Source organism: Pongo abelii, chromosome 3, assembly GCF_028885655.2.
Source record: "Pongo abelii isolate AG06213 chromosome 3, NHGRI_mPonAbe1-v2.0_pri, whole genome shotgun sequence".
Taxonomy (NCBI): Eukaryota; Metazoa; Chordata; class Mammalia; order Primates; family Hominidae; genus Pongo; species Pongo abelii.
Genome location: NC_071988.2, coordinates 874,691 through 900,692, shown reverse-complemented (window position 1 = coordinate 900,692; position 26,002 = coordinate 874,691). Strand labels below are relative to the sequence as shown.

Below are 26,002 nucleotides of genomic sequence, written 5' to 3'. Positions count from 1 at the left end.
GTGTTAATATTGTATACATTGATTTTTAAGTGCACAGAACTGTGGACATGGTTATGTACATTCTCCTTTAACAAGACAACTGCAGAAAAAGCTTTCCGGCCACCCGAACATTGTCCAGTTTTGTTCTGCAGCATCTATAGGAAAAGAGGAGTCGGACACGGGGCAGGCTGAGTTCCTCTTGCTCACAGAGCTCTGTAAAGGTAACGTCCTGTGAAGGCCGGCTTGGTGCCTCCTAACTCAGCTGCATGGCTGTGAAGCATGCCCGGCATCCTCTCTCAAGCTGTGTTGGTCTTAGCGGGAAGCACGGGCAGCTGTCTGACAGTAGTTCTGTGAGAGGCCCACGCTGACCCCCAGTGAGCTTCCCACCGTCCGGGTGGGCCACCTGCGTTGTCTCCTTGCAGAGCTGCGGGCAGCCAGAGAGCCGGGCTCCCATCCTGCCTGTCTCCAGTGGCAGCACGGGGCGGAGCATGGTGGCCTTCCGTGAGTGGTGTTGAGCAGGGTGGAGGAGCGTCTGTCCTTCTCAGGGCTCTGGGGTCCCTGTGGGGTGGAGCGTGGTGGCCTTCCGTGAGCGGTGTTGAGCAGGGTGGAGGAGCGTCTGTCCTTCTCAGGGCTCTGGGGTCCCTGTGGGGTGGAGCGTGGTGGCCTTCCGTGAGTGGTGTTGAGCAGGGTGGAGGAGCGTCTGTCCTTCTCAGGGCTCTGGGGTCCCTGTGGGGTGGAGCGTGGTGGCCTTCCGTGAGCGGTGTTGAGCAGGGTGGAGGAGTGCTGCTGTCTGTCCTTCTCAGGGCTCTGGGGTCCCTGTGGGGTGGAGCATGGTGGCCTTCCGTGGTGGCCTTCCGTGAGTGGTGTTGAGCAGGGTGGAGGAGTGCTGCTGTCTGTCCTTGTCAGGGGCTCTGGGGTCCCTGTGGGGTGGAGCGTGGTGGCCTTCCGTGAGTGGTGTTGAGCAGGGTGGAGGAGTGCTGCTGTCTGTCCTTGTCAGGGCTCTGGGGTCCCTGTGGGGTGGAGCATGGTGGCCTTCCGTGAGCGGTGTTGAGCAGGGTGGAGAAGTGCTGCTGTCTGTCCTTGTCAGGGCTCTGGGGTCCCTGTGGGGTGGAGCGTGGTGGCCTTCCGTGGGCGGTGTTGAGCAGGGTGGAGGAGTGCTGCTGTCTGTCCTTCTCAGGGCTCTGGGGTCCCTGTGGGGTGGAGCGTGGTGGCCTTCCGTGGGCGGTGTTGAGCAGGGTGGAGGAGCATCTGTCCTTGTCGGGGGCTCTGGGGTCCCTGTGGGGTGGAGCGTGGTGGCCTTCCGTGGGCGGTGTTGAGCAGGGTGGAGGAGTGCTGCTGTCTGTCCTTGTCAGGGGCTCTGGGGTCCCTGTGGGGTGGAGCGTGGTGGCCTTCCGTGAGCGGTGTTGAGCAGGGTGGAGGAGTGCTGCTGTCTGTCCTTCTCAGGGCTCTGGGGTCCCTGTGGGGTGGAGCATGGTAGCCTTCCATGAGCGGTGTTGAGCAGGGTGGAGGAGTGCTGCTGTCTGTCCTTCTCAGGGCTCTGGGGTCCCGGCGAGGAGAGGAGAGGCTGCAGAGGTGGACAACTCCAGGTCCCTCTGTGGGTGCCCAGCCTCATCAGGGTTGAGCCCAGGAAGATGGCACGACGACTCCGTGGTCTGTTTGTCAGGACAGGAAGAGAGGCCGGTGGGTTGGGGTGGTGCTTTCGGAGAGTTCTAGGGGCAGAGTGGTCTGTGTGAGTGAGTGCGGGGGATGTCGTATTGGTATCACTGGAGCCCACACTGACTGGCTGGAGACGTGGCCTGACCCTGCTGAGCCTCAGGCTGTGTCTGCAAAGGGGAAACAAGACCTGTGCCTCGGAGGGCGGCTCCACCCCCCAGCCCTGCCTCGTGCCGATGCCTCCAGAGCTCCTGTGCCAGGAGGCGAGGGGAAGTTGAGCACTCGGGGAGGCCTCAGAGCTGCGGCCTGGCCGGCGAGGGGGTGGTGACACTAGTGACTCCCCTGCATCTGTCCCCCAGGCAGGGAGAGAGGGGAGAGGAGAGGCCGGGAGCAGCAGGGGAGACTGAGGAAGGGAGCCCCGCAGAAGGAAGCCTGTGGGGAGGGCACCTGTAGCCGCATGAGATCTGTCGTCCACAAGCCAGCCCCTGCTCAGCAGCCAGGAGGAGCTGTTACCGCAGGGCCGGCTGGCACAGGCCTGAGGGGACAAGTAGGGGTGGGGCAGCAGGTCAGCAGAGAGGGCAGCAGGAGGGGCATGTGTCCAGAAATGGAGGGCAAGCAAGGGGGTTCTGAGCTGAGGGGGGACCCCTGCACTGAGCAGGGCCCTGAGCGTCGTGGAAGGGGCCCTGTGCTTAGTGGAGGGGGGAACTGCACTTAGTGGGAGGGGGGCATCCTGTGCTTTGTGGGGGGCCTGCATTTAGTTGGGGGGGCCCTGAGCTTAATGGAGTGAGGACTGCACTTAGAGGGGAGCTCTGTACTGCTGAGGGTAGGTGTCCCTGTGCTGAGTTGGGGGAGCCCTGTGCTGAGTGAGGGAGGGTGGACTGTGGGGTGTAAGCTGCTTGGATGTAGCGGCTGCACCTGTCAGTGCCCTGTCGGGCAGGGTCTCCTCTCTGCAGCTGTGCCTGGGAGGAGCTGGGTGAGACCTGACTGCCTGAGGGCCCCTGGCTCTGCCCATGCTCCTCTGCCTGGGGGCCCCACCTGGCCCTTCTTTGATGCCACACCTGGCAGCTGGCCCAGGCCCCTCTGTGGCCCTCCAGCGCCTGTTGCCAGGGTTGTCCTGACGTGGGTGGCGGATGGGTGCTTGACGTGGCCAAGAAGTCTCGGGGGTGGGGGGTGGTCAGAGCCGCCTGTGGGCTGAGGAGATGCTGCCAGGTAGCCCCAGTTCTTCAGCTGACACTGTGGGGATGTGCCGCTCGTGTTTCTCCGTGTTGTGTTCTGAAACGTCAAACCTGCGGAAAAGCTGAAGGTAGCACAAGGGACGTCCACTGTCCCCTTGCTGCTCATGGGGTTCCCCAGACTTGAGCGTGTCCCACGGCAGCTTTCCCTCTGTCCATTCTAACCGTTTAAAAATAAGTCGCAGACATCAAGAGCAGAAAGCCTCATAACCCTATACAGCCTGAGAGAAATTCCATGATGGCCACTGGTGTTTGTGCCCCTGAGAAGATCCTCGCGATTTGGTGAGGCTGTGCTGTGTGGTCCGTGCTGGGCCCTTCCCGTCCCTGTCTCTCCCATCCCTGACACGTCGCTCCCGGCCCCTCCCGTGTGTCTATGCAGTCCGTGCTGGGCTCTCTCCCATCCCTGACACGTCGCTCCCGGCCCCTCCCGTGTGTCCATGCAGTCCGTGCTGGGCTCTCTCCCATCCCTGACACGTCGCTCCTGGCCCCTCCCGTGCGTCCATGCAGTCCGTGCTGGGCTGTGTCTCCCATCCCTGACACGTCGCTCCCAGCCCTTCCCGTGCACATACCAGGGCCTCGTCAAGGCTCCTGTGTGTGCTCGGTTGAGGTGTCTGTCAGTCAGTCTCTTGTTGTTCATGGCACTGTTTTCTCTGGAGGTCCCTGGATTCTGACACCCGCTCCTGGGCTGTGCTTCTAGGGCCTCCCGCAGAGCTGGGAGGTGCTGAAACCAGTGGGATTAAGATTCGTCGGGAGCACGCGTCACGCCGTGGGGCCTCCTGCTCGTGGTGTTACTTGTCAGTTTTCATTATAAAAGAATACATGCTGATTGACAAAATACAAATAACACAGAGTTAGGCCAGGCGCGGTGGCTCACGCCTGTAATCCTAGCACTTTGGGAGGCCGAGGCTGGTGGATCGCTTGAGGTCGGGAGTTTGAGACTAGCCTGGCCAACATGGCTAAACCCCGTCTCTTTTGTATTGTAAAAATACAAAAATTAGCCAGGCATGGTAGTGGGGGCCTGTAATCCCAGCTACTTGGGAGGCTGAGGCAGGAGAGTTGCTTGAACCTGGGAGGCGGAGGTTGCAGTGAGCCGAGACTCTGTCTCAAAAAAAAAAAAAGAAAAACACCATCAACAACCCAGAGTTTTATGAGTGCTTATAAAAATGGGATTTTACTTTATATAATTTTCCTCTTTAAAAAAATTTACCATATCAGGCATATTTTTTTGGAGACAGGGTCTTGCTCTGTTGCCGAAGCTGGACTGCAGTGGTTCATAGCTCACTGTAGCTTCAAACTCCTGGGCTCAAGCAGTCCTCCCGCCTTAGCCTCTGGAGTAGCTGGGACTTCAGGTGTGCACCACCATGCCCAGCTAAATTTAAAGAGTAAACTTTTCTTAGAGACAGAGTCTCACTATGTTGCCAGGCTGGTCTTGAACGCGTGAGCTCAAGCAACACCTGTAGCACTGGGATTACAGGTGTTGGCCCCTGTGCTTGGCTAAGTTTTGTATTTTTTGTAGAGATGGTGTCTTGCTGTGTTGCCCAGGCTGGTCTTGAACTCCTGGGCTCAGGTGATCCTCCCACTAAGGCCTCCTGAGGCGCTGGGATCGCTGGCGAGAGCACCCTGCTCAGGCCTCTTTCCACGTGGTGCGGTCACTTCGTTCCATCCAGAAGGCTGCTTGGTTTTCCTGGTGTGGATGCATCACTACGTCTTCTGTTTGAGGCCTGCGGGCTTCCTCCTGGAGCTGCAGCCTGCCTGCTGTGTGAGCCTTGCCCCACCCTTTGCCCAGCACACTTGGGGCAACTTGGATAAAGGCCAGATGGGGCTTCATGTTGGTCTAGTGATGGATGTTTTGCTGCTTATCTCCCTCGCTCATCATTTCCGAGATCAGAAAGCCTTTGCGAGGGGTAAATCTTGGCTCTAGACATCCTGGCTTTGGAAAGCTTGAGCAGGACGGATGTGAGAACTGAAGCTGCTTGGTGTCCAGTGCGTTCCCAGGATAGTGTGCATACGGGAGGGGCGGGGATAGGGCCGGAGCCAGCGGCTCATCGCTGCCCCTGCATGGGGTGGTATGGGAAGGAGAGGGGCCGGGCCCGGCCCCTCAAGTCATAAATACATGAGGCAAACTAACGCATGCGTGCACCAGCTCACTCCTGGGGACTGCCTGTCTGGAGCAGCATGTGCGGCTGAGAGCTGAGCTGCAGGGCTCTGTGGATGGCACAGCTGTGCCAGGGGAGAGCCGCAGCATCTCTGAGAAGCGGGAGGGATGTGGGCTCCCCCGTGCAGCTGCAGGTTCAGGGCTCACTGGAGGAGGCCTGGAGGTCAAGCTCCGGGGATATGCCCGGCCCCTCCCGTGAGGCAACCCCTCCAGTGCCCTCTGAGGGAAGAGCCACATACCCGTTCCCCACTCAGCCACATACAGAATTTTTACTTTTAAAAACCCCATTTATTCTCACTGAGAATGAGGCACTGAACAGGGGGGCCAGTTACCACTGAAACGGACTTGCCCATCCATGATGGCCAGCGTAGAGGGCAAGTCACCCCCGCTCTGACTCCCTGGGCCTGGCCTCAGCCTCTCCCGGGTCTGTTCCTCTCTTTCTGAGCACCCCGTTCCTCCTGTGGGTGCCCCTCATTTTTCCTGAGAGCCCACCTGTTTCTCCGAGGGTTAGCACAAAACTTTTGAGGGAGCTGTGGTGAGGGCTGGGAGGGCTTTCACCTGGGGTTGAGGGCCAGGGCTGGCAGAGCTGGGGGAGTGGGAGGGCCCCTCAGCTGGGTGCAGGTGGGGGCAGTGCTGGGCTGTGCTGGGGGCACGCAGGTGGGTCCGGTCTGTGAGTCAATTCTAGCGTGGCCCAGCCTGAGCTGTGGCAGGTCCCGACCGGCTCTCACACCATGCCTTTGTTGTCAGTGGAATTGAGTCGGCTGCACACTTTGCTGTGTGCAGGCATCGGGGGCTCAGTGACTTGCCAGACACAGCTGATCCATGCCTACGCCAGGTGGTTGGGTGGCTCGAAGAGCCAGGGAGAGTGAGTCCCAGGAGAAGGGTGCATGTTTAGGTGGCGTGGGCAGAGTTGGTTCCTTGGGAGGTGAGCGGAAGGGGCGGTCTGGGACGCATCCTGGCCGCAGAAGCAGCGTGTGAGGGGTCCTGAGGCAGGGAGGAAGGGAGGCCGGTGTGGCTAGGGGCGCAGGCTGTGGCAGTGTGGGGGAGATGCTGGGTGTGGGTTCCGTGGGTGGTGGTGCTGGCCTTGGCCCTGGGGCTGCAGGGGTGGTGGCCTTCACGGGTGTGGAGTGGGATGAGCAGAGGGTGACGGTGGCTGCTCTGTAGAGAGCAGAGGCAGGAGCACGGGGCTGAAAAGATGGGGCACAAGATGCAGAGGCCCCAGGGATGATGCCACACGTGGACTGTGGCCCAACTGAAATGGGCAAGACCCAGGGTAAGATCAGGCTAGGAGCAGGATGGGTTGGATCTGCACGTCTGTGGGGGCTGCATAGGGGTGCTGGGGTGACTGGCAGTGTGAATGCTCCGGTCCCCAGCAGGTCCTCAGCCCTGTGTGCTGCCCCGGCCCCACATCCCTGGTTTCCTTGGTTGGGCCAGGGCTAGGGTGCCTGGAAGGTGCCAGCCATGGCAGGACGGGCTCCCTGGGGTGTGGGCCACGTGCAGGCACTGAGACTGTTATGAATGTGAGAATGATCATTTGTCATCTGAGGACACTGAGTGTTCACTTAGAGGTTTGAGCACTTGTGTATTTGTAGTCATTTCTCTTTGTATCCATGTTAATGACATGCCTGGCTTGGTTGCCAGGACACAGATGTGGTTCTCACATTAACGGCTCGCCAGCTCAACTGCTGGGACGCTGATGTGGTTCTCACGTTAACGGCACGCCAGCTCAGCTGCTGGGATGCTGACGTGGTTGTTGCTTTGGTGGCGCTTGGGCGTCTTGCCCCCTGGCCTCTGCTCTGTGTGTGACTTGACTGTGGGGCTGCTCCGGGCCCACCCCTGCCACTGGGTGGTGGTCCCACACACGGGGCTGAGGTGGGCATCCTCATACCTGCAACCCTTTCTGCAGCAGCTGCAGGAAGGAAAGGCGGGAGCGGCACTCAGGGCGGGCTTGACTGGGACTGTGGCTGGAAAAGGCAGCGTGGCCCGGTGTGGTGGAGTCCATAGTAACGTGGCCTGGGGTGTGGCAGAGTCCGTAGCATGGCCTGGGGCATGGCAGAGTTCAAAGCGTGGTGTGGCGTCTGTAATGTGGCCCAGCGTGGCAGAGTCCGTGGCATGGCCTGGGGTGTGGCAGAGTCCGTAACGTGGCCTGGGGTGTGGCAGAGTCTCTAGTGTGGCCCGATGTGGCAGAGTCCCTAGCGTGGTGCGGCATGGCAGAGTCTGTAGCGTGGCCTGGGGCCAGGGAGGGCAGAGCACCGATAGCTCCACGGTGATGTTGTTAACAGTAGAGAGTGGTGACTGCAAGTTGTCCAGGTTCTTGGCGTTTTGAACAAACTGGACAAAACGCCCAGCGAAACAAAGAAAGAATGAAGCAGCAAAAGAATGAAAGCGGGAATTTATTGAAAACAAAAGTACACTCCACAGTGTGGGGGTGGCCCAAGCAGCGGCTCAAGGGTCCGGATGCAGAATCTTCTCGGGTCCAAATACCCCCTAGAGGTTTCCCACTGGCCACTTCGTGCTCACCTCATGTAAACGAAGTGGTAGCCCGCCATCAGCCTAATGGTTGCAGAAAGCAGCTAACCAGAAGGTCACACTCCTGTGCAAACATCTGATTGGTTACGAAAAGCAATCAGAAGACAGGGTGAAGTTACAGAGTTGCAAACGAAGAGGAGATCTGTAGTCAGCCAGTTTCCCATCTGCCAGGCAGAAAAGGTCAAAGGGAGTAGCCTCTGGTCGTTTTGTTACTTAGGTGTGGCAAGTTAGGGTTTTCCTTTCCATTTAGTTCTGGGAAGTCCACGTGAAACAGCCTTAGGTTCCTTGTCTCCGGACCCTGTTCTCCTGCCTCCATGTGAGTTTCATTCTCTTTTAGGGCAGCTGGTGGAATTTTTGAAGAAAATGGAATCTCGAGGTCCCCTGTCGTGTGACACGGTTCTGAAGATCTTCTACCAGACATGCCGTGCCGTGCAGCACATGCACCGGCAGAAGCCGCCCATCATCCACAGGGACCTCAAGGTAGCGGCTCCCTCCACACGCGGCTGCCAAGGCCTCTGTGTGCGGGTCCCGCTCGGTTAGGAGCCGCCCATCATCCACAGGGACCACAAGGTAGTGGCTGCCGAAGCCTCTGTGTGCGGGTCCCGCTCGGTTAGGAGCCGCCCATCATCCACAGGGACCACAAGGTAGTGGCTGCCGAAGCCTCTGTGTGCGGGTCCCGCTCGGTTAGGAGCCGCCCATCATCCACAGGGACCACAGGGTAGCGGCTCCCTCCACACGCGGTTCACAGCCTCTGTGGGGGGGTCCCACTCGGTTAGGATGCGGGGGTGAGAGCAGGTGAGGCTGCACCATCTCACCTAGAAGATGTGCGTGAGCCTCTCAACAGTGGAAGCGGATCTTCCAGAAACGTTGCTTTTTCAGCCCTGAAGAAAATTAGCGTCTGTCTCACAGGCCTTTGCCGACAGAGATCCCGGGATGGCCCCGCCTCCCTGCTGGGGGCCTTCACTCCCAGTGGGGGGTGCTCACAGCCTGGAGCTTCTGTCTGGAATTCCAGGTCCCCGTGCTGGATGCTTGCTCACTCCAGTTTCCGTGGGGAGCTGCGGACGAGGGTGCCCGCCGGTGGTGTCAGTTCAGGACCCCATTCCTGCTCACCCCACACTCCTTCCTCGGCACCCCCCCCCAGTGGTGTCAGTTCAGGCCCCGCATTCCTGCTCACCCCACGTTCCTTCCTCAGCCCCCCAGTGGTGTTGGCTCAGGCCCCCAACTCCTGCTCACCCCGTGCCCCTTCCTCGGCCCCTGGGCAGTCCTGGACCCCACAGTGCCTCCCTGGTTCGGCCTCTTGGAGCCGGGAGGAAGCCCAGCGCTCGTCTGCCTGGCCCTGTCTCAGGCGCTGGGGTTGAGGGCCGGACCCCTTACCTGCTCAGCTTGAGGAGAGCTCTCTGCACTTCCTGACTGTCCCCCCACTGCACCTCCCATTCCGTTCACGGGCAGACTCCCCTGCCCGTCTCTCCTGTCACCACGGGTTTCTCCGAGGCGTGGCGTCCTGGGGTTGGCGTGATGTGGGCATGACCACTGGCTGCATGTAAAAGGGCTGCCCTGCCCACCACACAGCCACACAGGTGCTTCTAGACCCGCGCTCCATCCCTGCCTGCCACACCGCCACACAGGTGGTTCTGGGCCAGGGCTGGGCCCGCGCTCCATGCTGCCCACCACACCGCCACACAGGTGCTTCTAGACCGGGGCTGGGCCCGCGCTCCATGCTGCCGCCGGCACTGCGCGGTTTCCATGTGACGTGGCTGCTTCCCACAGCCCCACAGAGGACACTCCTGCTCCGTGGGCCGTCCATGCCCTGAGCTGCCTGTGTTGATTTTGGCTGGCCTGGGGGGGAGTATAGTCTGATGGGTTGTGATTTTGCCTTTTCCTGATATTAATGAAGTTGAATGTTTGTTATAGTCATTCGGGTCTTGTTCTTCAGTAAACTTCCTTTTGTTTCTTGCCTTTTTAAAAGATTTTCCACTGTCTTGTGTGTTTGGTTCATTGGAGCAGCTTGTGTATTCTCATAATCTGCTAAATGTCGCCTGTGCTGCCGGCGTCTTCTGGTTTGTGGCCCAGTTTTCACTCCTGCTGTTGTGTTTTTTAAAAAACCCAGGACTTTGTGAGGCTTCTCTGTTATCTGTGAAGCCTGTGCCTGGCCTGCGCATGGTGGCCCTCGTCCTCTGTGCTGAGGCTTTTGCTGAAGTGGTTTTTTGAGGTTTTTTTTTTTTTTTTTTGAGTCAGAGTCTGGCTCTACAGCCCGGGCTGGAGTGCAGCGGCACTGACAGGGCTCACTGCTGCCTCGGCCAACTTGGTCCAGGTGATCTCCCACCTGAGCCTCCTGAGTAGCTGGGACCGCAGGCGCACACCACGCCTTCCTAGTTTTTGTATTTTCAGTAGAGGTGGGGTTTCGCCATGTTGCCCAAGCTGATCCGGAACTCCTGAGCTCGAGTGATCCACCCTCTTCAGCCTCTGAAAGTGCTGGGATTCCAGGCATGAGCCACCGCTCCCAGCCTGCCGAAGAGTTTTAAAGCCTTATCAGTCCCAGATACTTTTGTCCATGTCTCTGGGGACGTGAGGACATTTCTGGTTTTTTTTTTTTTTAGGCGGAGTCTTGCTCTGTCACCCGGGCTGGAGTGCAGTGGCATGATCTCAGCTCACGCAGCCTCTGCCTCCTGGGTTCCAGCGATTCTCCTACCTCAGCCTCCTGGGTAGCTGGGATTACAGGCGTATGTTACCATGCCCGGCTAATTTTTGTATTTTTAGTAGAGACAGGGTTTCACCATGTTGTCTAGGCTGGTCTGGAACTCCTGACCTCAGGTGACCCACCGCCTCGGCCTCCCACAGTGCTGGGATTACAGGCGTGAGCCGCCGCGCCCGGCCACAGTGCTGGGATTACAGGCGTGAGCTGCCGTGCCCGGCCACAGTGCTGGGATTACAGGCGTGAGCCGCTGCGCCCTCCCACAGTGCTGGGATTACAGGCGCGAGCCGCCGCGCCCGGCCACAGTGCTGGGATTACAGGCGTGAGCCGCCGCGCCCTCCCACAGTGCTGGGATTACAGGCGTGAGCCGCCGCGCCCTCCCACAGTGCTGGGATTACAGGCGTGAGCCGCCGCGCCCGGCCACAGTGCTGGGATTACAGGCGTGAGCCGCCGCGCCCGGCCAGGACATTTTGTATGTGGTTTCGACACCATTATCCACACTGAGGTGGGAGGAGCCGGGCCTTGTCTCTTGCCCTCCTGTTCTCAGCCTTCTCTGGTTTTCCCAAAGTGTGGCTTCTCTCAGACCTCGCTAATCGGGAGCGGCACCTCTGGCCACGGCTTGTGGAGGACGCCCTGCGCTGACCTGGGCTCCCTGCCACTGCCCAGGTCGAGGGGACGAGGAGGCCAGGGAGGCCCCATCCCCGTGGCGTCTCTTGTGGAGCACGGAGCTGTGTTTCAGGTCCTGCTCCCAGCACCCACCCCAGCTGCTCCTCCAGCTGCTGAAATCTACCTGGCCTGTGTCCAGAGGTTTCGTTCACCTGGAATTGACCTTGTGTGACCTGAGGTGGGAGCTGTATCCTTGAGTCTACCTGGCCCTGCACCCAGTGCATCAGCTCATGTCTGCCCATGCAGCCACCTGGGCCCCGCCTCCTCTCCAGCATCTGCTCGTGGGTGCCTAGGAGGCCCTGAAGCCCCCCAGTTCTCCCCATGTGCCCTGGGTGGGAGGCCCAAGGCCGTGGCTCTCCACGTGTGCCCTAGGTGGGGGATCCAAGGCCGTGGCTCTCCACGTGTGCCCTAGGTGGGGGATCCAAAGCCGTGGCTCTCCACGTGTGCCCCAGGTGGGGGATCCAAGGCCGTGGCTCTCCACGTGTGCCCCAGGTGGGGGATCCAAGGCCGTGGCTCTCCACGTGTGCCCCGGGTGGGGGATCCAAGGCCGTGGCTCTCCACGTGTGCCCTGGGTGGGGGTGCCTAAGCCGTGGGCACCCATGCTGAGCTGTTCTTACTGCACAGGCTCATTCTGCCTCAGCCTGTCTCAACCCACCCAGGGCCAAGGCTCTGGCAGGCAGCTTTCCTCTGTTTCTCTGGTTAGGGCTGCCTTTTCTGTACTTGGCTGTACACCCCTACTTTATAGCACGGGTGTCTTCATGTAGATTTTGAAAATGGGTAAGTGTGGCCTTTTTCGTTTGTCCCCTGAACTCAGAGGGCCTAGAATGCCAGGCTGTAAGGTGGCCGACTGGACAGATGCCCCATGGCAGAAGCCTGTGGGCACCGCCGTGGAGCCTGCTCCTGAGCCCCAGGCCCTTTCGCTCCTGCTCCTTCCTTTCCTCCCTCCGTCTCTTCCTTCTGTTTCTTCTTTCCTTGTATTTTCCTTTTCGAAAAGTACATTCTGCCCAGCACGCAGGGTTGCTTTTGAGGGAAGCTTCTTCAAGGTTGCAAGCAAGACCCCTGGTTTCCAGAAACCCACGTGCCTGAGGCCCCGTTCTGACGGAAGGGGCTGCAGGGCTCCAGGAGGGGCCGGTCCTGCCTGTGGAAGGTGCTGTTTGCTGTCTGGGTGGTTCTTCCTGAGGAGTCTTGAGTGGTGGATTTTCTCACGACACCGAGACCTCTTGGTTCGCGTTTTTGAAGTGTGATGGGTCGTGTAGCGGGGCTTGAGTGTGTATTTTAAGGAGAACAGAAACAGAAGAGTTGAAATTGGTGAAGAATCGGTGTTTGTGAGCCAGGCCTGCACTTCACAGCACTGGTCTTTAATGCTGCTCCACAGTGACGTGGCGGGAACCCAGGCCAGCACTGCAGCCCGCGGGTGTTCACCTGTGGCCTCTGCTGCAGGAGTCTGGACAGCTGTTTGCGGAGGGGCAGGCAGCACACGTGGCCCCACTCGCCTGCCCCGTGCGTCGTCCTGCTGTGTGCACAGCTTCATCTCTGTTGGCTGTAGAATGGGAACGCGCACATGCGGCCTCACTTGCCTGCCCTGTGCCTTGTCCTGCTGTGTGCACAGCTTCGTCTCTGTTGGCTGTAGAATGGGAATGGGCACACGCGAGGGGACGGGCACTCCTGGGCCTTCAGTGGCCATGTGCCACTGCGTCTCCCCGCTGTGTACTCTGCATCTGAGCCAGGGTCGCTGATCTTTTCTCCTCTGGGCATCCTGTGAGTGGAGCCTCGCCCCACGCTCTGCATCTGATTTTCTTGCTCAGCCCTATGGTTCAGAGGCCCCGGTCCTGTGTGTGGCCCGCATCTCCTCGGGGGCCAGTGGTGGCCTTAGGCTTCACTGGGTTTCTCTGGTCGGCCGTGGGTGGCATGTGTGTCCGTTTCTTTCCCTTGTTTATGGTGAGCCATCCTGTCTGCACCATGTGGACAGCCTGTTCAGCTTGCTGGTCTGCGGAGCAGGCGTCCTCTCTAGGACTGGGGTCTGCAGGGCACTGTGGTTGGAGAGCGTCTGCATCTAACCCTGGGTGTCCCCTTGCACTCTTGGATGCCACGGCTCTGCACTTTGCCGGCCTGGGGCATGGCGGGTGCTGCTCCCTCAGCCTGTCCTGGGTGCCCATGGCCTTAGTTTGCATTTTTCTCCTGTCGACGAGGCTGGCTCATTAGAACTTGGGCTTCCTCTGGGAAAGTGCCTGCCTTTCCTCAACTTGCCTTCCTCTCGCTGCCTGCGTGAGCCCGTACTGACCGTGTGCATGCCGAGCACCTTCCATCTGTGGCTGGCGTGCTGCCCTCTCGGAGCCCTGTGCTGGCATTGTTCTTCCTCTCAAGAGGGACGCCCGTGCTGGCCATCCTGCCACGTCTGTGCTGTCTGTCTTGTTGAAGAAGCTGCTCCTTCCCTGTCTCAGAAGGAGCTCCTCTGGGCTGTCTTCCGAAAGATCTGTGGTTTGCCTTAATGTTGGGGCTGAGGCTTCCTTGATTGTGTGAGCTGGGGGCGAGGCTTTCTCCTTTTGTTCCACATGGATGCCTGGTGCCGGCAGTTGTTTTCCATGGCTCTGCCGTTAAGATGGGTGTCGTGTGGGGCGTGAGCACTGTGGGGCTGAGTCACTGCGTTGCTGCCTTGTCGCGCGTGCAGCCTCTAGCGTCCGTGGCTTCTCAGCAGCACTCGCCGGCTTCCCTGTTGGGCCCGAGCTCCCATGTCCTGTTATCAGAGCTGCGCCAGAAGGTGTAATGTGGGCTTCACAATTGTGTGACCCTTTCTGGTTTTTCATGTCTCCGTATACTTTTTTTTTTTTTTGAGTCGGAGTCTTGCCCTGTCGCCCAGGCTGGAGTGCAGCGCCGTGATCTCAGTTCACTGCAGCCTCCGCCTCCCAAGTTCAAGCGATTCTCCTGCCTCAGCCTCCCAAGTAGCTGGGATTACAGGCGCCCACCACCATGCCTGGCTAATTTTTGTATTTTTTAGTAGAGACGAGGTTTTACCATGTTGGTCAGGTGTGTCTCGAACTCCTGACCTCAGGTGATCCGCCCACCTTGGCCTCCCAAAGTGCTGGGATTACAGGCGTGAGCCACCGCGCCCGGCCTGTGTGCCCCGTTATTAACTGGGCTATCTTTCTTTGATTTATGGGTGGTTTTTAATTTTCTGCTTTTTATTTTTCTGAATTACACATATTACATTTGATCAGAAGTAATTTAAGACATCTTTGAGGAAGGCTCCTTTGCTGACCTCTGTGAAATCCCTCAGCCCCTCGGGGCCCGCTTCTCAGGCCGGCCCACCCGCCACAGCCCCTCTGCCTAGGCCTGGAGCAGCCCCTGCACCCCGAGCTGCTGGTGCAGAGCTGGCCGTGTCCGCAGGTGTGAGGTGCTGCAGGCGCCCGGCAGCCGTGGCCCTGGGCGAGTGCTGTCTGCGAAGGGCCCTGGCTGTGTCTCACACCCGTTCGTTTTCCCTGAAGTCCCATCTCTGTCTACGCCGAGTTCACGGGACTGTCTTATGGAATTTTACAGGTTGAGAACTTGTTGCTTAGTAACCAAGGGACCATTAAGCTGTGTGACTTTGGCAGTGCCACGACCATCTCGCACTACCCTGACTACAGCTGGAGTGCCCAGAGGCGAGCCCTGGTGGAGGAAGAGGTGAGCTGAGCGGGGCCTATGCTGGGGGAAGCTGGCCCTTCCCACATTCCGCGCCCTGAGTGCGGAGTGCTGTTCCCCACCGGGGTGCTTTGAGTCTTGCTCTGTCACCAGGCTGGAGTGCAGTGGTGCAATCCCGGCTCACTGCAACCTCCGCCTCCTGGGTTCAAGCGCTTCTTCTGCCTCTGCCTCCCAGGTAGCTGGGGTTACAGGCGCGCACCACCACGCCTAGCCAATTTTTGTGTTTTTAGTAGGGATGGGGTTTCACCATGTTGGCCAGGATGGTCTCGATCTCTTGACGTCATTTGTGATCCACCCGCCTCGGCCTCCCAAAGTGCTGGGATTACAGGCGTGAGCAATGAATAAACAGACTTTATTTTTTAGAGCAGTTGAAGGTAACAGGAAGTGGAGCTGAAAACACAGGGTGGCCCCGTCCATGCCCTCTCACAGCCCCTCCTTCCTCTGAGCCCCTCACGTCCTTGGCCCTCCTCCCAAGCTCCTTTTCCCAGAGATGGGCAGACAGATGCTGTCTCTCCCCACACGTAGCCTGCTCTCACCCTGTGTCTTGGAGCTGTAGGAGTTAACTTGCGCTTTCTGCACTTGGGCCTTCTTGCTCTTGTGTCTTGCATTTGTAGCTGACTGTCCCGGCCTCAGGGAGGTCATTCCTGGAAAGCAGGTCTTCGTGCTTTTCAGCATGAGTGGAGGGCGCTTTATCCTGCTTTCCGTAAGCTCTCATTTTCCCATTCCCTTTAAGAAACTGTGGCCTGCCCAAGGCTGTGCGCTGTCCTGCTATATAACTGCAGAGCCCGCTTGCCCGCTGCTCTCCTGTGAATCTGCAGCTGAGGGTGGGGTTTGTGTGTCTGTCGTGCACGGAGATTTCACTCTCTCCTCACAGCTCTGCGGTCCCAGCCTCTGCCTCTCACAATGTGTCTGCCGTGCACAGAGATTCACTCTTTCCTCACAGCTCTGTGGCCCCAGCCTCTGCCTCTCACAATGTGTCTGCCGTGCGCGGAGATTCACTCTCTCCTCACAGCTCTGTGGCCCCAGCCTCTGCCTGTCATAATGTTACTGCCGTGCGCGGAGATTCACTCTCTCCTCACAGCTCTGCGGTCCCAGCCTCTGCCTCTCACAATGTGTCTGCCGTGCACAGAGATTCACTCTTTCCTCACAGCTCTGTGGCCCCAGCCTCTGCCTCTCACAAGTGCCTCCGTATGTTTGTGAGGCTCTCCGTTGTTAACCTTGAACCAGTCGGGTGAGCTTGGGTGGACGGCTTCCTCCTCCCAGATCCCCTCACGTACCCTGGGGTTCTGGGTGTCACAGAAGCTGCTCTGGGTGCGGCCACTCTGGAGCAGGGCCCTTGTGCCAGGTGAGACACCCTTCTCCTCAGCAAGCGGACGTGGTGCGCAGCAGGCCAATACGTGGGTGCCGACGTGCCACGAAGCACGGGAGGCCGTAGGAGATTGAGGGAGGTGAATGACTCAGTCCTCATCGTAAGGAGCGCGCTGAGGCCGAAGATGAGCGGCAGAGCTGGTGCATGGGGCCGACTGGCCTGAGGTCATCCCAGGGCATGGCGTGTGGGACAGGTTGCCCCTCAGTCTGCTGTGCATTTGGAAAGCTGCACGGAAGTGATGCAACATAAAAAATACTGTTTGTGGGATGCAACTTTTCCTTTGAAATGTTTGTGTTTTTTCAGATCACGAGGAACACAACACCAATGTATAGAACGCCAGAAATCATAGACTTGTATTCCAACTTCCCGATCGGCGAGAAGCAGGATATCTGGGTGAGGTCTGGTGCCTCTCGGTGGCAGTGCCTGGCTCTGTGCTCCCTACTCAACCCGAGGCGGCGTGGGCCAGGCGCCTGCCACTCGGAACCGGCCTGCCTCCTCGGCCCCCTCTTCCTCTCCCGTCCCCTTTTCTTTTTCCTTTCCTTAAGAATCACTGTGGCTACCACTTTGTTTTTGGTTTTTTTTTTTTTTTTGGAGACAGGGTCTTCCTCTGTCGCCCAGGCTGGAGTGCAGTGGAGCGACCTCGGCTCAGGCTCACTGCAGCCTCCCACCCCTGGGCTCAAGGGGTCCTCCCACCTCAGCCTCCCGAGTAGCTGGGACCACAGGTGCTCACCACCATGCCCAGCTATTATTTTGTATTTTTGATAGAAGGGGTGGTCTCACCGTGTTGCCCAGGCCGGTCTCGAACTCCTGAGCTCAAGCGGTCCACCTGCCTCAGCCTCCCAAAGTGCCGCGATTACAGGCTTGAGCCACTGCGCCCTGCCCAGCCTTGACTACTTCTAATGGGGACGAATCGAGTAGCAGGCGGGGGCGTCCTGCGTGGCTGGGTCTGCCTGAGGCTTCCCTTGGCCCCGTCCGTGGCTTGTTTTGCATCTGGCCCTGAGTGCCTTGACCCAGGAGTATCCCTGCCACACCCCAGCCTTGGTGTGCTCAGCTCCCCTGCTCAGAGCCAGGCCAGAGTGAGGGCTGAGCCTGATGGCTGGGGTGGTCTCATGTGTCCTCCCTCTTCCCTGCATCTCTCCAAGGCCATGTCCCCATTGACCGAGGGTGACCACGCGTGGAGGGTGTCCTGCCTTGTGGTTCTTTTGACGTCCCCTTACCCCGTCATTCAGCCACCAGGTGTGGCAGTTGGCCCTTCGTAGTGTATTTGCCTACAGACCGGGTCAGCCGCGCCATCAGCCACAGCACGTGGGCTGCAGGCTGAGACAGTATGTGGGCTGCAGGCTGAGGCTCTGTGTCCCTTGAGGAGTGTGGAAGAATGGGGCCGTGTGCGTGGTCATTGCCTGTGTTCTTGGCCCGCCCCGGTGACTGGTCCTCTGCACATCCCGCACGAGGACACTCCGGGCCGGCTCTTGCTCGGCCTGGGGTCCCGGTGTGAGCTCTTACTCTTGGCTGGATAAGATCCTGACGCCGAAGTCATCACCAACCCCTTCTCTGGGCTCACATATTGGGTGATTGACGAGAAGTCGCTGATTGTTTGAGGCCAGTTCTGTGAAAATCCTGAGCAGACTGAGGAGGCTGCTTCCTGCAGCTTCTGCCCCGTGCCTTACACCCTGTGTATGGGGTCAGTTCTGAAAAGTGGGGCTCTGCTGTTGCCGAGGACAGGATAGGCGCCTTGCCCCTCGCATGGCACACAGCAGGTTTCTGTGCTGGTCCCACCAGCTCATAGATCCTCAGTGCATGAGTGTGGGAACCCCAGAATTTTGAAAGGAACCTTATTTATTTGTTTATTTATTTATTTGAGACAGAGTCTCGCTTTGTTGCTAGGCTGGAGTGCAGTGGCGCGATCTCGGCTCACTGCAACCTCTGCCTCCCGGGTTCAAGCAATTCTCTGCCTCAGCCTCCTGAGTAGCTGGGACTATAGGCACCCACCACCACGCCCGGCTAATTTTTGTATTTTTAGTAGAGACAGGATTTCACCATGTTGGCCAGGCTGGTCTTGAACTCCTGACTTTGTCATCCACCCGCCTTGGCCTCCCAAAGTGCTGGGATTACAGGCGTGAGCCACCGCGCCCGGCCTGAACGGTACTTTTTAATCTTAAGAGCCTGGAGTCCGTTTAACACTGTCACCTGGACAGTTATTTGCGGTGAATAGAGGTGGAGCATCCAGGCCTCCCCGTGCCATGGGAAGCACTGCCGCCAGCTCCGCACAGTCAAGTGATGTTTGTGTCACCACCGACTATACCTCCAGGATCCCCAAGGAAGGGGCCACCCCTCGGCCAGTCACCATGTCTGCGGTGCTCTTCTCATGCTCATGTCCCTGTGGGCCCGGGCATCACCCCTGCTCTCCCCTCAGACCCAGGAGTCACCCCTGCACTCCCCACGGCTCCAACGTCACCCCTGCATTTCCCGCAGGCCTGGGTGTCACCCCTGCACTCCCCACAGGCCCAGGCGTCACCCCTGCACTCCCCACGGCCCCGACGTCACCCGTGCATTCTCCGCAGGCCCAGGTGTCACCCCTGCTCTCCCCACAGGCCCGGGTGTCACCCCTGCACTCCCCACAGGCCCAGGCGTCACTCGTGCGTTCTCCGCAGGCCCCGATGTCACCCCTGCTCTCCCCACAGGCCCAGGCGTCACCCCTGCACTCCCCATGGCCCCAACGTCACCCGTGCGTTCTCCGCAGGCCCCGATGTCACCCCTGCTCTCCCCGCAGGCCCGGGTGTCACCCCTGTGCTCCCCACGGCCCCAGTGTCACCCATGTGCTCCCCATGGCCCGGGTGTCACCCCTGCATTCCCCACGGCCCTGATGTCACCCCTGCTCTCCCCGCAGGCCCTGGGCTGCATCTTGTACCTGCTGTGCTTCCGGCAGCACCCTTTTGAGGATGGAGCGAAACTTCGAATAGTCAATGGGAAGTACTCAATCCCCCCGCACGACACGCAGTACACGGTCTTCCACAGCCTCATCCGTAAGTCCCGCTGGAATGCATGCGTGGGGCAGGACCCTGGAGCACAGACCCCGCATGGCTCTGGAGACCCCGCTCAGCTTGGGGCACTGCTCACCCGGCCCCACTCCCACCCGTCACCATCGTTTTGACAACATCCCTTGGGGGGGTTTCCACAGAGCTCCCCTGCCGCCCACCCTGCTGGTGAATTTGCGGTGCTCTGAGTGGTGGTTTTTGATCATTTTGTTCGGTTTTTGTTCTTCCCTTTACCGCTCCCTCCTTGCTTCTGACGTCACTGATGTGTGTAGAGCGAGTGGCCTCTGGTGGTCTGTGACCTCTGCCAGTGCAGGGGGTGCTGACCTGCCTGGGGAACCGTGGGGCTGAGCACACTGTGCTTTTGCTGCAGGCGCCATGCTGCAGGTGAACCCGGAGGAGCGGCTGTCCATCGCCGAGGTGGTGCACCAGCTGCAGGAGATAGCGGCTGCCCGCAACGTGAACCCCAAGTCTCCCATCACAGAGGTGAGGGAGGCACACGTGAGCCCCAAATCCCCCGCAGGGGGGAAGGAGGCACACATGAGCCCCAGATCCCCCGCAGAGGGGAGGGAGGCACACGTGAACCGCAAGTCTCCTATCACAGAGGAGAGGGAGGCACACGTGAGCCCCAGATTCCCCCACAGAGGGGAGGGAGGCACACGTGAACCCCAAGTCTCCTATCACAGAGGGGTGGGAGGCACACGTGAACCCCAAGTCTCCTATCACAGAGGGGAGGGAGGCACATGTGAGCCCCAAATCCCCCCACAGAGAGGAGGGTGGCATGTGGCTGTGCCGCTTCGTCCAGAGCCTGCACCCTGGGGGTCTCTGCCCACTTCAGTGTGGAGCCACAAGCTCTTGAGGGCCCTGGGCTCCTGCAGGAGCAGGGGCACCACCGCAGCCCAGGGCCAAGACCCCGGGGGCACGCTGGGACCATTGCCAAGGTCTTCGCACTCTGCACGTGCTCCTCTGGCCTTCTTGAGGTTTGCGGGCGCCTTTCTAGATTCTTCCCCTGACAGGACAGCATGAATTACTCCTGTGTCTGTGTTTCTGGGGTCTGGTGTCCAAGCCAGGTCAGCCGGCCCTCAGCTCTGGGCATCCTGGGGTGTCCTGAGTTGCTCCTGTGTCTGTGTTTCTGACCCTCAGCTCAGCTCTGGGCGTCCTGGTTGCAGTTGTGTCAGGGCTGGGCCCAGCCAGGGTCCACTCCCGGGCACCGGTGGCTGCTGGCAGCATCAGGGCCTGGGGGCTGGGAGACTGAGGCCCACAGGGCTGCGTGCTTTGTGGAAGTGTGAGGCCTGGGAGGGAGCAGCACGTGTTGGCTGGAAGGTGGTTTCCTGAAAGTCTTTTCTGACCCAGCCGTGGACAGGGTGCAGCATCTCCATCACCAGATCCTCGAGGCAGAGCAGACATGCGGCCCGGCCCTCACCCACGGGGAGCAGGGAGGCCCCTGGGCATCCCAGCTCAGGGCCCAGTCAGGACACGCAGGGCCCCTCTGCAGACCTCGCAGGGGTCCGTGTCCAAGGACCCAGGACTCTTGGCTCCTGCGTTTTGTCCCCTTTTCAGCCCTTGGGTCGTTTCCACTCCCTGGTAGCCGGAAGCCGGAACTTCCAGGGGCCACTGCAGTGGAGCTGACCGGGGTGGGGGGGGGTGTGGAGCGTGGGGAGAGAAGGTCAGAGCTGCTGCCCGGAGTCCCTGTCTGAGGACAGGACCCTGGGGGACAAGGAAGGTTTGGGCTGTGTGGAGGGTTTGCAGTTCCTTGGGGGCCGTGTGGGTACAGAGACCTGGGAGCAGGGGAGTGCTGGGAAGCCCAGTGCAGATGGGGAGAGGCTGTGGTGCCCCTCTCTGGCGGCCATCATGGTGGGCGCACCAGCGGAGGGAGCCCTGATGCTGGGTGCGGGAAGCATTTTGAGGTGTGGGGCGCTCTGAGGCGGGAGAGTTGATGTCACTGGTGGCCTCTCAGCAAGCTTCCCTGGGGCTGTCAGAGAGCGGCGGGAAGGGATCCCTCCTGGGCGGCCCCGCTCTTTAGCAGCCTGGGCCTCGCGTCCCCTTGCTCAGTGGCTCTTTACAGAAAATGCCTGCCCGCCCCCCAGAGGTCACAGAGGACAGTGGGCTCGCAGGGAGGTGTGGGCCTCTTGCTTCGTCGAGTGCGCTGGAGGGATTCTTGATGGGGCGGGAGGAGGTGCCGCTGGGCAGATGGGCAGACTCGGGCCCCTAGTGACGGGGCGGGGCCCTCAGTGCTTCTCATCTGAGTGCTTCTAGGCCCGGACCCCATGGGGACAAACGTTAGACCCCTGCTTAAGCCAACCGACTCCCCCAGAAAACACAGTCCATGATGGAGCTGAGTTCACAGTGAAATAAAATACTGCCCCCAGGAGGTAGTGAGCCTCACGGGGTGGCCCCCAGGACCTGAAGTGATGGAACGTCCTGGGACAGACAGGCCACGTGAGCCCAGATCGCGCCAGTGCACTCCAGCCTGGGTGATGGAGTGAGACTCCGTTTCAAAAAAAAAAAAAAGAGGCCGGGTGCAGTGGCTCACGCCTGTAATTCTAGCACTTTGGGAAGCCGAGGGAGGCGGATTGCCTCAGCTCAGGAGTTCAAGACCAGCCTGGGCAATGTGGTGAAACCCCATCTCTACTAAAATACAAAACAAATTAGCCGGGCGTGGTGGCGCATGCCTGTAGTCCCAGCTACTCTGGGAGGCTGAGGCAGGAGAATTGCTTGAACTCATGAGGCAGAGGTTGCAGTGAGCTGAGATCGCGCCACAGCCCTCCAGCACTGCAGCCTGGGTCACAGAGCAAGATTCTGTCTCTACAAAAAAAAAAAGTTGGTTGGACAGACTGGGAAGAGAGAGAAAAGGAAAAGAAACTGCAGCCCAAGAGTCTGAAAAGCTGGGCGGGAGTGCTGAGCACCTGCAACAGCCCCGAGCGAGGCAGGCCGCGGGGCGAGGGGACGAGGGCTGTGTGCGTTTGTCGAGTTCCAGCTGATGCTTTAGCCTGTGGGAAGTTCCTCCCTTGCACTGCGTCATAGATCAGGGGGCAAAAGGATGGGCTCTGAGGGCACCCATGCCGTACCTCTCCCCGACGTGGGCAGGCGTGAGTGTGGGCAGGCGTGAGTTGTCAGTTTAGAGAACTGACCTCTGCATTTTCATTGTCACAGCTCCTGGAGCAGAATGGAGGCTACGGGAACGCCGCGCTGTCCCGAGGGCCACCCCCTCCCGTGGGTCCCGCTGGCAGTGGCTACAGTGGAGGTGAGTGCCCTGTCCTGTGCCAGCTACCTGTCCCTCGCTCCTGCTGCGCCCCGGGCACCCGCAGCACATTGGGATGGAGTCTGGGGTCCTTCTCTCCCGGGGCCCCCTCTCCCACCAGAGATGACTGCGAGGTCAGGGTCCCTGAGCGCACCCTCAGGTTCGGCAGTTCACTGGGGCTCACAGAGCTCAGCAAAGCTGGTGTCTCGGTGCAGTTCAGGAGGGGGACAGGATTCGGACTAAAGCCAGCCAAGGGAAGAGGCTCCAGGGCAGGGCCCAGGAGACCGGGCCGGAGCGACCAGGCAGCCTCGCTCAGGGGTTCTGTGGGAGGCAGCCTCCGCCGTGGCCAAGACCCCAGCATAGATCACATTGTTGTGTCTGGCACAGCCCAAGGCCCCAGGGAAATAGACACCCCTTTTAGGGATGGAGGGGGCATCCCATGTTCCTTCCCAGGAGCTGGGAATGAAGGGCCAGGCCTGCTGTGGGCAAGGTGAACCCTTTACTACAGGAGCGACCCTGAGGCCAGGGTGCAGGAGCAGGCATTGGACAGTGGAGGGCGGTGGGGGAGACAGTTCTGCCGCTAGTGTGAGGTGGTCCCTTCTGCCGCTTGAGGAGTGGGCACCTGTGATGGGCCTGGGTGTCCCTGGAGGGCCCTCAGCTGGTGAGGAGTGGAGAGGGCCCTGGAGACAGACGCTGCATGCTCTTGGAACTCCGTGCCGGGAGTGTTCCGGAAGGTTCCGGGTGAGCCGTTGAGGACATGGCCCTGACAGGCAGCAGCTTGGGTATACAGCTCTGCATGGCCCTGACCTCTCCCGACCTCGCCCCGCATCCCCACTGCGGTGTGGGAGGTTTCGCCTGGGTCCTTCAGCTCCGCTTCCCAGGGAGGAGCTCAGCTCCATGTCTGGGGCACCCCGGTCCGTGCAGTGTGGGTCCCGCACATGCAGGTGCAGTGGCAGGCTGGGTCTCTGCTGGCTGGAGGAAGGGTGAGTCCTCGAGCTGCTGGGTTCTGCAGTGCCCCCGTCTGCTCGGTGCCGCCTGGGCCTCGGTCTCCTGTCTGTGTGAGGGACATTGGCCAGGTGTTTTTTTTTAACACCCACTTGGGCCACCAAAGCCGCCTGCGAAGACCTCGCGGGACCCACCAGGCCAGGGGTCACCACTCTGCCTTCACGTCCAGGGTGATGGTGGCCTGAAGCTGTGGCCGTGAGGCTAGACTATCCCCGCAGACAGAGTCCTATCCCCAGCTGTGCTGAGGTGGCCACTTAGCCCTTCCACACCCAGATTGACCACTTCCTGGGTCTTTGGAAAGGCTGAGGACAGGGTAGACCTGCCAGTGCTGAGGCCTGGCTTGCCACTGTGTATGTGTGGGTCGGGGGCCTGGCCATACCACCCGCTCCCTGTTCCTGCTGCCTGGGCCCAGCCAGCAACCCGCGCCTGGGGAGGTGGGACCCAGCACCTGTGGCATGGGCCCAGCCAGCAACCTGTGCCTGGGGAGGTGGGACCGAGCACCTGTGGTCTGCTGAGACTGTGTCTCCCTGCAGGCCTGGCCCTGGCGGAGTACGACCAGCCCTACGGCGGCTTCCTGGACATTCTGCGGGGTGGGACAGAGCGGCTCTTCACCAACCTCAAGGACACCTCCTCCAAGGTCATACAGTCCGTCGCTAAGTGAGTGTGAGGCTCCAGAGCCCTGGACCTGCCGCACGCTCGTTCCAGGCTGCAGCCCCGACCCTTGCTTCCTGGCTGTGGTGGAACAGCTGGTCATCAGGCCCCACAGGGACGCCTGAGGCAGTGGGACAGCATCACTCGCTTCTCCCAGGGAGTCGGAATGAGCCCAGCATCCCGCAGAGCCGGGCAGATCCCTTTCTTTTGACCGCCTGCGGGGCAAGGCCCTGCTGGGGAGACCCCTGGGCCCGCCCCTCCCTTGCTGCGATGACGCCCCTCACTCTGGGGCGTTCCTGGGTTATTCCAGGGACTCTTTGTGTAAATTGGGTGAAACATCTGTGGTGGCGCCTCACTGAGCCAGTCCTTGAGTTAAAGCCCTAGTTACTCAGACTTAGACCAGGTGAGTCCCAGCCTGTGGTGGGAGAAAGTCTCCCTCTGGGTAGGCTGTCCAAGGGCGAGTCTGTGCGGGGGTGGCCCCTGACATCGGCCCACAGGCCCAGCAGCCTCTGCTCACAGAGCACTGGGAATGTTCCAGAGTGCGGCACCTCTGCGTTGTGGGGTCCGTGCGCTGGCTCTTCTGGAGGAGCTGGACACCCAGGAGCATGCTGGCTGCTCATCTGGCCCTGCGGTCACACCAGCTCAAGGGCGTCGGCTGTGTCAGGAAACAGCCTAGAAGCTGGGCTGGACTGGCGCCCGTGATGCAGGAACTACGGCCCCTGGTGGGCCCACGTTCCTTCCACAGCTGGCGACACCCTTCGGCTTTTTCCTGTGTTCTTTGTTTTGTGCTGTGATCACTGTTTTGTGTCCCCAGCACCAGGTAGACGTGTGCACTTGTGCCTGCGTGTACCACAGCATCTGCACATGTGTGAGCTTGGGTGCATGTGTCTTTGAGCATGTGTGCATGTGAGGGAATGGGTGTGTTATGCATATGTGTGAACATGTGTGCATGTGTGTGTAAATGCTGGTGTGAGCATGTGCATAGGTGTGTGTGATTGCTTGTGTGAGCATGTGTGCTGGTGCTTGTGAGTCCTTGTGCTTGTGAATCCTTGTATGAGCTGAGTGCTCGTATTGAGTGTATGCCTACAGGCATGTGTATGAGCACATGTCCATGTTTGAGTATGTATGCGTGTGTGCATGTGTACGCATGTGTAGGAGTGCCTGTGAGTGTATGTGAGCTGTGTGCATGTGTACACATGCGTGCGAGTGCTTGTGAGCACGTGAGCTGCGTGCATGTGTACACGTGTGCGTGAGCTGTGTGCATGTGCACACGTGTGAGTGCGTGTGAGCTGCATGCATGTGTACGTGTGAGTGGGCTGCGTGCATGTGTACACGTGAGTGCACATGAACCGCATGCATGTGCACACGTGTGTGAGTGCGTGAGCTGCGTGCATGTGTACACACGTGTGTGAGCTGCGTGCATGTGTACACGTGTGAGTGCATGTGAACTGCTTGCATGTGTAAGCATGTGTAGTAGTGTTGTGTGAGTGCCTGTGTGTGTGAGCTGTGTGCCTGTGAGTGCGTGTGAGCCGCGTGCATGTGTAAGCATGTGTAGGAGTGCTGTGTGAGTGCCTGTGTATGCGAGCTGTGTGCCTCTGTGTGTGCTGCACGTTTGGCTGTGTGGTTCCATTACCTGTGCGCCTTGTCCCTGTGCAACATTTTATGGAGAGAAACCTGTTCTTAGTGGGCCTGCATATCCCCAGAACAGGGCCTGAGCCCACTCACACCTCTGGGCACCTCCTCTGTGACGCCTCCTGCCTGAGTTGTGGCTGACAGAAGATCAGAGGCAGCTCCGTCTGTCTGGTGCCAGTGCACTGCCCACTGGGCCACAGGCTGTGGCTCCTGCAGGGTCCTGACAGGTGGCACTGCGTGTGGAGCGTCAGCAGGGCTAGCCATGGACCCAGCGGGGCGAGAGACTCTCCAGCGTCATCTTGGTGAGAGTGATGTTGGGATCAGAGTGGAAACAAGACAGAGAGGATGCAGCAGCAAAGCCATAAGTGAAAGTCACTAGAACAGTCACTTTCAGCGTCAGTGAAAATGGTCTCCATGGCCGCAGCACATTGTGGGGACAGGCAGAGTGGAGTCAGCAGAGGGAGGAGGCGTGTGGGGCGTCCAGGGAG

At 59.8% G+C, this 26,002-nt stretch overlaps 1 protein-coding gene across 12 annotated transcripts in view; it reads left to right on the top strand.

Moving 5' to 3' along the window:
• GAK (cyclin G associated kinase) overlaps positions 1-26,002 on the top strand; it is a 90,756-nt gene that overhangs the window by 24,586 nt on the left and 40,168 nt on the right. For 6 of the 12 annotated variants that reach the window (XM_063722590.1, XM_063722627.1, XM_063722615.1 and 3 more), the window contains 8 exon segments: positions 86-200; positions 7,886-8,028; positions 14,441-14,566; positions 16,257-16,346; positions 18,841-18,976; positions 19,359-19,471; positions 22,139-22,229; positions 23,765-23,888. In XM_063722590.1, coding sequence (XP_063578660.1) covers positions 86-200; positions 7,886-8,028; positions 14,441-14,566; positions 16,257-16,346; positions 18,841-18,976; positions 19,359-19,471; positions 22,139-22,229; positions 23,765-23,888 — 938 coding nt within the window. 12 annotated transcript variants of the gene reach the window in all.